Source organism: Austrofundulus limnaeus, unplaced genomic scaffold (assembly GCF_001266775.1).
Source record: "Austrofundulus limnaeus strain Quisiro unplaced genomic scaffold, Austrofundulus_limnaeus-1.0 Scaffold9, whole genome shotgun sequence".
NCBI classification, from domain to species: Eukaryota; Metazoa; Chordata; class Actinopteri; order Cyprinodontiformes; family Rivulidae; genus Austrofundulus; species Austrofundulus limnaeus.
In genome coordinates this window covers 3,731,232-3,742,401 of record NW_013952411.1, presented here as the reverse complement: position 1 = coordinate 3,742,401, position 11,170 = coordinate 3,731,232, and the positions used below count along the sequence as shown (strand labels likewise).

Below are 11,170 nucleotides of genomic sequence, written 5' to 3'. Positions count from 1 at the left end.
GAATCTAAGTCTTATTGTTTGTAATGGAAGTCACAGACAAGTAGTTGATAAAATTAATTTTAAAAATCTGTATTGTTTAATACATGTGTGTATTGAACCTAAAGCACTGTTCGATACGGTTCGATACAGATACATGTATTGTTGCACCCCTAATATATACATACAGTATTTTATTATTTATATTTAACTTTAAAAAATACTCAGAGCAGCTCTTAGAATCTAAGTCTTATTGTTTGTAATGGAAGTCACCCTCCAGTTGCCCATCCTTGCTTTTTGTTATTCATGGCCTCTGTTACTTCAGTCTCTCTTGTGCCATGTGTCACCAAATGTTTCCTGGAGAACCACCTCGCCCCTGTTAAGCTCACCTAACTGGAGTARCACTTACCTGTTGTCCTGCCTACCTCATCTGTCAGAAACTCACCTCAGGATACTTGCCCTCCTCTCTTTGCAGTTGGACCAAAAGCMACCTGAATGACCAAAAACCTAAACAAGCACCTTTCAGTATTTCWGGACATCCTCCCTCCTCACTTCCCRATGATCTGTGTCATCAGTAGTGTAAATAAAATGTTCATTTACATTTGTTTATTGCCTCCTTGAGTCTGTTTCCTCTCTGCTGCTCATTCTTTGATGTCCTTATGATATGTGTGTGTGTTAATGAATGAAATACATTGTGACACACTTTAGAGAATGTGGAGATTTTGAAAATAAGTCATGTAAATTGGACCATGTAGATTTTAGCTTGTGTGGTTTAACTTTATAACTTGCCATCATGAGAAAGAAATTAGACATCATATTTCTTTACTTGTTTATGGCCGTCTTGAAAACATGCTTTTTGAGATGTTTGCACAGATGTTAAAATAAACTTGAACAGCAGGAAAAATGCCTGGCATTCTGTTTAAAACATTACTAAACTTCAGTTTAACTTGTTTTATTTATGTATTTTTTTTCTAAGGGGAGAAAGCATCCCATTTACAGAACATTTCATGGGGCCCTTAAATTTGACATTTTTTGTTTCATTGCAACTATTTCATAGTAATAAATAAAAAACACAAAATTGTCATTGAATTAATATGTTGCATTTATTTAACTTTTTTACCAAATATTATTTATTCTGAAAATCCCTTAAAAGTAGCAGAAGTACAGTACAACCATTATCAGGTAATATTTTGGTACTGACAAGAGATGCTAAGCTAACTTTAGTTGTTAGCTTTGTGGATGGAAACAATACTGACCTCTTACATAAAGTACTTTTATTTTTTGTTGATGCAAAAAATGCAATATATTACATAGGCATACTGACCAAAGCAGTGTGATTTTCCTGTTGCACAAATAATAAATAAGCTAATAAATAAATAGCTGAGGCAGTTTAACTAACCTAAACAGAAATTGATTGATTTGTTTACTTGTATTTAACCAGGTACATTCCAGTGAGATCACAGATCCCTTCTAGTAGAAGTGTACTTGATAAATTATGATTTTGCATTTGATCATATTTATTTTTAAACTTTATTTAAAAATTTCTAAATACAAAAAAAACAACAAGTGAGTTTTAAAGCATTTAAACATATTGTGTACATAAAAAAGAACATAAATTAGGACTGTAAATTCAAAAACCACCTGTGTGTAATTATATATCACCACAAGATGGCAGCAAACTGTAACACAAATGTATGTCTTCTTGTTTGTGAGAAGCCAGACTGCCTGAACAGCTAACAAAGAACTTATACTTCATCTCAAACAGACATAMTGAACATTGTTTGATTTTTATTTTAATTCATTTCTGATTTTTTTTTTTACTTTAGTACAATTTAGGTTTATTAGACTTCAACATATTTCTTCTCTTATGTCTTTGAAACATAGAGACGTGGTGGAACATGTGACACATGATGGCTCCTTCAGGTCTGCAGGTCCCCAGAGTTTCCACCTTCCTCCTGCAGATGAACTCATTTTCTCTCACACCTTTTTGCAAAGTGTGAATTGGAAATATTTTGTTTTTCCAAGATTTTTGAAAAGTGTGAGTGAGTCAGCGTGGTGGCTCGATATGACATCAGTCATGCAGAATGTGGCTTTAAAATGATGCCTCAGTAAGGCAGCCTTTGTTGTGTAAAGGACCTGAAATGTCAAACCTTTTCAGCCTGTAACGACGTTAATGAAACAGGCAGTTTACCCTTTGCAATGAAACTATTTTAGCTCATCAAACGGTCAGCCTTTATTGTAAAAGAAAGGACAACTTTTTTATTTTTATTATTTTATCACAAGTTAGAAGACAGTTGAAATTCCAGATACGTTCTTGTGCATTTTGAAGACACTTTTCCCTAACCCACAACATGCACACATGCACAGGAAATACTATTGTTCCAGACAGGAAATGCTGAGACTGGAGCCTCAAATGACAATAAGTTTGAGGAAAGGGAGCAACAAATGATACTATGAGTGATTGTGTTTTTTTTTTTAAAATCAAAAAATAATCTATCTGGCATGAAATAAATTACTATCTTATTTCAGAGTTTGGACTGGTTTCTGCTACAGAAACATACAGTACTCAAAAAACAGATGTAATGGTTTTACTTAAAGAAACTCATGTCGACTGTTTCCACTCAACTGAACCGAGTAACTTTTTTACATTAACTTTAAATTTACATATTTACTTAAAGTAAATAAGTATATATTTAAGGACAAGAATATGAGATTCAAAAATTTAGAAAACAAAACATTTAACTTTAAATATCGAGTACCAGATTCCTTCATAAAGCTTGTATTAGTTTAAAGTTAAAAGCAAATCTTCATCATATGGAAACAAATACAGAATAACGAATGAGTAAATGTGAGTCTTTTAGATAAAATTTTGATGGGGCCAATTTGTCCAGCTTTTAATATAATTTATTACGTAAAATAGGTCCAATACAATAGCGCTTTTGATTTAGAGTCAATTATTTCTTTAAATTTCAAATATAAATGTTCGGGGGAAAAAAATCTACCCAAGTATATTTAAATTTAATGTATTGTACTGGTTAAATTCTAATCAATGCACAGATTAATGTAGATGATTACTCAGATGTATTACATTGCTATGTAGAATTAAATTAATCTATATAGTACTATTTACACAGTTAATTTTTTATTCAACTTAATAGTTTTGCTTAGGTTTAAATTAAATCCATATTGTTTTCTATTTAAATTTACTTATAGTATTATGAATAACTGTTAAGGGTTTCATTTAATTACTATTTGCTTAATACTTATTGTGAAATTTAATTAATGATTTTGCTTCTGATGTTGTCCCATTTTTATTGAGCAAATAATATGTTTTTTCATACAGTGTTCTTTTCTGAAATAATATTTGTCAAAGTGATTTAAGAATTTGACCACAAGGTTGTGGATTGATTTAAATAAAACTAACTTATATTTAACTACAGATGATTAAACTGAACACAGTTGAAAAGTGTCCTGATGATCACAACGTGAAAATTTATTGTGTTTATTACTGGTTGGACTGGATGCAACGATCGTACAGTAAATGTTTTTTTTTACTTTTACAGCTTGTGTCGCTCTGTGTCCCTGAGCAAACACACATTCACTGACAGCAGATGACGCGCAGCTCTCTCAGATATGAGCAGACTGCGACACAGCAGCCAACTCCCTCCCTCCCTGTGTGTTTCTGCAGTCCTCTCCTGTCCCAGGCAGCACTGCCTGCTCCTCCTCCTCCTGCAGCTCTGCCTGCTCATCAATAAGCTTGTATTAGCCCACCACTAATCATATTGTGAGCAACAGAGGCAGAGAGTAGGGCGGCCCAGACTTTGAGTGCACCATCTCTGTGTGGGAGTGTGAGTGTGTGTGTGTGTGTGTGTGTGTGTGAGCAGTTGGTGAGGGAGGAGGGGTGTGTCCTAGTGTCTTCTTCTGTTGTAGTAACCAACTGCACGCCGACTGCCAGCCATTACTTCACTGCAGCAAGAGTCGGCCCCTTCGCACTGAGTGAGCCAGACACACTAACCTGTCTGTCCCCTCCTCTCTCTGCTCTCCCTCTGCATATTCAGCAGAGCTGCCCTCCTCTCCTCTCCTCTCCTCTTCATCACTTTGCCACTCCTGCAGCATTTGCTCTTTGCTCGAGGGGGACGTCGGCCTGCTCCTCACCCACTGGTTCTGCATGACTGTCACAAAGGTAAGACCCACTTTAGGTCAAGAAGCAAACAATAAAACCTAACAGAGCTCAGTTTGATTGATGGTTTTTCATGTGGGCTGTTTGTGTTCGATCAGAGAGAAGTTTTGAAGTCGTGCCAAGATATCAGGATGTTGCTGCCTTATCTTGTGTGGTCACACGTTAGTGATGCAGTATTCCTAGAATAAGTTATTTAATAACAAAATGTGTTACAGTTTATTAAATAACTTGTTATTAAAACAGTGAAGTTTTTTTTTWTTTCAAATTGATTGCGTTTAGGCTTATCAAAAAAGACAAAACTGATATTTTGTTCTTGGTGAATTTTGTTTGTGGAGTTGTTTGTTTTGTTTTATTTCTTTAAAAAATGATTAATTGGCTAATTCTGTTGGTGTTTGGCTCACTGGCAACTGCATTTAGCTTTACTGTATCTTGAACTTGTGCTTTTTATACAAAGATGATCCCACTCAAATTACTGTACACTCCAGCTGTATGTTGTCCTATTTATGAAGTCAACAATTAAATTCAGGCACAATTTTTTACTTGTTAATTTTTGCTAAAATTTACAGCAGGTTCAGGGTTAGGCATGAGTCATTATGGTGCATTTTAAGGTAGACTCTGCTGTGTCACTGTGGCAATAATGAATGTTTGGATGTGTGTGTTTGTAAGTGTCCACGTGCACCTGCGTGTTTGGAGGTGGTTTTGCAGAGCTTTACAAGCAGCCGATGAATCCTCTTAACCAATTAACGGAGAGACAGAGAGGAAGATACACACACAGAGGAAACTGGCACACCTACTCTCGTGTAGAGAATTAACTCAGCCCAGAATAGATGACCTACTGCAGACATGGGACAGTGGCCTATTTACTCTTCCTATAGTTACACACCTACACCTTCCAACGCTGACGTTAAAATGTGTTGCAGGCTGAAATATCTGACTCCAGTTTGCACACAGCTGCTCACACAGTAGATTTTCCTGAGTGAGAGATTGTGTGGGAGGTCCGTGCGCTGCTGCGTCGGTGGACGATTTCCACCGTGAGAACCGAACGAGGAAAAGGTCAGATGCTCATGTGTTGGCACTCAGCCACAGCGCCTAATCTCTCTGCAGACAAAACCAAAAGGCACCGAGGGGCTGTTTAATGACTCCATCCAGGCTCTGTTTGTCAAAACTTGGCATTTTGATTTCCACAAGAAAGGATGGAAATCAGGGGAGGAGAATGAAGGGACAGAAGAAAAAGGTGATGTCTTTATGCGTGAAAAAAGGTAGAACAGCAGGTTTCTGAGTGCTTTCAGAAAGATGACGAGTGTGTGGGAGATGCAGTGACGGAGTCTGGGGAGCTGTTTTCAGGGCTTTGCCTGCCAACAACAGAGAAGTCACCTTGGGAGGAATACAGGACACCAGCTTCTGTGCTGACAGGGCTAAACACTACACCCCCACCCCCACCCCACTCCAGCTCACAAAGATGGAGTGAGGGAGAAATGCCCTGCAAGACCTGCTTAGCATCACACAATATTTCTTTTTGTTTTGTTTCCTTTTACTTTTTCATATAATGCGTTTAACTGTTAAATTAGGCAAAAATGTGCAGGACTTAAATGGAGTAATGTACATTTATTGCATTTATGTATTTGTTTTTTTTTCAATAAATACATTCCTAGTTTTAAAATCTGTTTAACTTATTTGTTTTTTCAGTTATATTAACTAGAAGATGGATGATTAACTTTGCTTTTGATGGAAATGGTTCAAAGGCAAACTACGATGTCTGAACTCCAGAGCAAATTAAATTCATCTTGCTTGTTTAAAACCTTGCTGCCTATTTTTATTGTGGCGCTATATTTTACATTTCTAATAAGAAATACCTACTAAATTAGCTTGAAATAACTCAAATCACATGCTGCCTTTTTATACTTGAGGTATAATCAACAATACATCAGAGAAACTATAAAGCTGTCTTTAAAACAATGTGTGTGCTCTATACAAGATTTTGCATGATCTGTTAGCACTCTGAGCATGAGTTGGGAATGACTCTCATATACTACCACATTAAAKTTTAGCTCAACATCTGTAACAGACTGACTTCATAAACATTTGTACATTTTTTTGTGTTTGCCATCTTGACTCTAGAAGGTTTTTAGCTGTAGGCTACAGGTGCATCCAATGATTGTGTTCTGAGATTTAATCAGATTTGTTCAGTGATTTATGAGACATTGTTTTAATAAACCATTATTGCCTGTCAAAAGGCAGGTGATAGTACAACAACAAAAAAGAAAACAATGCCTTGTGATTGACTGATGAACTGTTTAAGATACACTTACCTCTCATCCAATGACTGGTGGAGGATCCTTCACATCATCAAATAGGTCCTGATGGATGGATGGATGGATGGATGGATGGATGGATGGATGGATGGATGGATGGATGGATGGATGGATGGATGGATGGATGGATGGATGGATGNATGGATGGATGGATGGATGGATGGATGGATGGATGGATGGATGGATGGATGGATGGATGAATGGATGGACAAAACAAAAATGTAAATCTGATAGACATTTAATCTTATTTCAAAACATTTACTCATCCTAATTAGAAAAAATACAGTATTTTGTATTCAAACGTTTTTTCAGTGAGATGGGAGAATTTGCTTTAACATTTACAATAWATTTGCTGGGAATATTTTGGTTTGGGTTTGGAAGTTTATGACATTTTTTGTTGTTTTTAATTGTTTTATCCTTTGCAACCAAATATATATCAAACTAAAAAAATTACTKTGAATTTTAAATCTACTTTAGCCAAAAGACTTGCATTTTGAGCAGAAGTAAATTTGTGCACCAAATGCTGCAAAACTTGGATACTGACAAATATTCAAACAACTTACTTACCTCTCCAGTGATAAAGAAAAACAATATATATATACATTTTTTTTTCCAATTTGCCTCTGATTTTGCCTTTTTTCCCACTTTGTCTCTGGTTTTGCATGCATTAGATAAAATAAAAGGAACTGCTGACTCAGCATATGGGTTGCGTGGTTTCAGTGAACCTCCCTAATGTCCTATTAAGGCATCATTTGTATTTTGCCATATTTGTGTCCCAGATCTAGTGATTTATTATAAAGTTGTGCACMTAGTGTTTTATCCTATACATTTTGTTTACACCCTGTTTTGAGTAACCGTGCAAAATTTAACACATATTTTAATGAACAAATACTTTCAGCCCAATCAAGATCAAAGTAACTATGGTTGTCTATAAGCACTGTTAACAAGGCTGCCTAATAACAGTTTATTGAAGAAAGATTAATAAAATAACAACTTTTTGCATTGGCATTTAAATACAAGAGGATGTTGAAAGGAGAACTTAGGAATGAACAGGATTTGTCACATTTCTTTTCTAGATTGAAGTGTTTTCGACAGCATCCAACACTCTCAGCTCTGCTGTTCTCTCAGCGGTGTAGCAGAACAGATTGTACATCAGGTCATCACATAAAACAATTTTAACCATTCCTGGACTTACTGTTCTCATCTGCTTTGTAATTATGCATTTGTGGACGTGTAGATTAGGGAATGTGAGTGGGCAGAMGGTTAGGCAGACAGATATTCTTTTACTACTGAACAGACACAGAGCCGTAGAGATCTTGTGATAGCAACTGAAGAAAACATCTGTGCAGCTGATGTCTCATGACCTAAATCTGTATTAATGTGTTTCTCTACCTCCTCGGGCCTGTTGGGTTTGATGTCAAAGCTATCTAATGATAGCCTGCAGCTCGCAGATGCTCCCTTACAAAAATAAATAGGAAACATATAGTCGGCATCCAGCCCTCGTGTTGTTTCGCTAAAGATCTCTTCAAAATTGCCCAACAGCTGAAAACTCTACAACATACAGTGAGGGCCAAAGTTGTGTCACAGCAGCATTGATTGTTACCCAGAGTGCTCTTCCTGTCTGCTCCAGTTATGCTGTCTGTCCACAGGGTTTAAGAGCAACGGATAATGGTGGGATTTTTATTTGTGAAGCAGGCTGACCTCTTCAGAAGACGGAGGCCAGTTTGTAAAATGACCTCCTGCCAAAGTCTTTGAGTTGTAAAAAGCGCAGAAGATCCGAATTCTGTTTCATATTTAATTTGAATCCAAATGTGCCATTAAAGGGGCAATATCATGTAAAATCAACTTTTTTGAGTTTTACATCTTGTTATAATGTTATACTCTCATAAAAAACATGCCCAAAGCCTTGCTGTTTGAGAAATCCTGCAGCGTTTTAAGGYAGCCATGCTGAGGAGCAAAACGACAGATGGGAACAGAAACGCCTTTTGGTACCAGAAACGCCTCTGGGACGTGTCTTTAAGCTGAACTTCCTCATCACGGAGCGCACCTCCCCACCCCACACACCCCTCCCATGACTTCTGCAGGCTTTCGGCAGTAACAAAGCAAACAAGTGAAAGTGAAAGTGAAACTTAAACTGTCTGCTGAGCTCTCTACATTAGTTCTTAGTCAGTGAAGCTCTTTTCAGATTCAAAATACTTTGAGGAAATGTATTTTCAGATGCCAAGTAAACTGCATCATAGCGCATGCACGAAACAACACCCCCCCCCCTCCCAACCACTGAAATTAAAGGGACAGAAGCAGAAGGTTGATCTTAAAGTGACAGAGGCCAATTTCAAGGCGTTTAGAAGAGGAAGTGATGAGAAGATAAGTTTATTTTCTATTTAAACATAAAAACAGCATTTTAATAACAGCTAAAGCTGACATAGATACTTTATTGTGGTATAGTATTTAAATGTATGCCTGAGAAACACATAATATTGCCCCTTTAAGCAAAATGGACAAGCTGCTGGCACAGACACTGTTGAGCATTTGTACTTTTCAACTGAACAATTAGAAAACTCCAGTCTGTAGACCTGACTTTTAGATGGTCCAGTTGTTTTTATTTAGTTATTCCATGTTTTTGCAGGCCACCACAAACAGTACAGTAGCATCAATGGTAAAAGAGGAGGGAGGAAGGGCACAAGAAGACTGAGGTGATCTACACAGTTAGAGAAAGGCCTGGCCTCTGGAAGCAGCCCTTTTTGTTGCTCTAAACTCTTGTAAATAGGTCTTTTTAGCTCAAACTAATGGTAGTCCATGTGGCAACGAACGATGTTTGTGCACCCATTTAAAGCATGTCCTGTCACAAACAGAAATACATCTTCCCCTTTGGGCTCTACGTTTAACCTACTGACGTGACTCCAATATAACTTAAAGTAGCGTTCCAGCTGTGTTGAGTGTGTTTGCAATTATATATCTGCAAACACCCCAATTATGAAGGAGGCCCATGCTGCCTTGATGTCAGGCACACATGTGTGGTTGGAAACGACGTCTGAAAACCATTTTGGGGCGTGTTTATGGGACAGTTTCTGCTTTTTACTGTACGTCTGTCAAGACTTTCTGAGGTATAAAAACCTTGTGGGGTTTGCTTTAAGAGCATTAGCCCTCTTACTCTCATTCAGCTTGTTTTTAATTGGGATTTTACTGATCCAAGTGAAACAGAAAGCAAACATTCGCTGCGACGAAGCCGCTAACACCCACATATAAATTCAAACGCATCCACACTTAAACTGTCTGAATCCTTTACTCGGGGCATCTCGCCCAGAATAAATCCTAACTGAGTCTGATTTAAACCATTGGCCATTTGTCAAGTTGGTTGTTTACTCGCATACCCTCTCTCTCTCTCTCTCTCTCTCTCTCTCTCTCTCTCTCTCTCTCTCTCTCTCTCTCTCTCTCTCTCTCTCTCTCTCTCTCTCTCTCTCTCTCACACACACACACACACACACACACACAGAGGCTGGCACATAAACTGCAAGCTAATCGCTAACCTAACAACCCAAAACTTGCTTTTCCTGGACTAAGAAAATTACACAACAGCTCAGCAGATTAGAAAGACAAAATCCAGAGTTAAACTTTTCTTTCTTATTTAAATCGTTCACTCCTAATGGAAGAGAAGAAATTATTACCACTGAAAGAAATGTGAAAAGAAAAAAAATGAATATAAAAAAGAGGGAATAGTTGTGAGAACACCACAGAATAGTCTTTGCCACAGGAAGACATTCAGATCTGATGAGCTCATTACCGGTCAGAAAGCTTTGTATGCTCAGTGTGTTTGCATGTCTGTGTTTGAGTGTGAAAACTGCACTTTTAAATTTTCTGTGAAAAAAACCTACAACAGAGTTGGGAAACCCATCTTTTTTTCCTACTGCATGAATCAGTTCACCACTGAAAAACACATTAACAGTCTGAAGTTGATCACCACCCAAATACAGTATAACTCAGATTTATTGAGGATAGAGCTCGAGTGAACGCATTGTTGTGGCTCTTGTTGGATTAAAGTTTTCATTKTCTTTTCATCTCCTTTGAGAAGTTCCTAAATTAAAATGGAAAGAAAATATGTGAAAAATAGCTTAAAATGAAGAAACAAAAGAGAATGTTGTGAATTTTGTTTGTATTTGTGTGGTTCTGATTGGACAAAGGATGTGCTTCCTGTTTGTCGACTTGGAAACAAGGCAACATCAGGGCACGTTTGCGTTCTTTGTGGAACTGTGTATGCTTGTTTTTAAGAGCTGAGATGCTGAACACTAAAATACTGATTTGTCTGGTTTTTACCATGTATTTGTTAGTCATAATAAATCAGTATGTCCAGCATCCAAGATTCTTCTTTCCTTCCTAACCACACAGGGTGGTATCATGGAGTAGCGTGTCGAGTGTAACAGCTCCAGCTCCTCACAACACTGTGTTCTTCACAGAACATGGAGCAGAGTACATCTCACAGCTCAGCAGGTGGTGATGCAGAGCAAAGCTTTCTCTGGCAAATGTTGAACCTGTTTATGAAATATTTTACTGGAAGTTATTGTTCACCTGTTTTGGCTTGAACTGTGTAACAAGCCTTCAGTTGTGTACCTCTTTAATGAGCTTTAACATGTCTGTCTTTTGGAGGACACAAAGATGTGACGTGTGTGTGTGTGTGTGTGTGTGTGTGTGTGTGTGTGTGTGTGTG

At 37.4% G+C, this 11,170-nt stretch overlaps 1 protein-coding gene across 1 annotated transcript in view; it reads left to right on the top strand.

Moving 5' to 3' along the window:
- Positions 1-3,789: 3,789 nt before the first annotated feature.
- Positions 3,790-11,170, top strand: part of coro2ba (coronin, actin binding protein, 2Ba) — a 42,097-nt gene continuing 34,716 nt past the window's right edge. Inside the window, exon 1 of the mRNA XM_014001560.1 lies at positions 3,790-4,159. Coding sequence (XP_013857014.1) covers positions 4,145-4,159 — 15 coding nt within the window. The 5' untranslated portion in view covers positions 3,790-4,144. The remainder of the gene's footprint in view (positions 4,160-11,170) is intronic.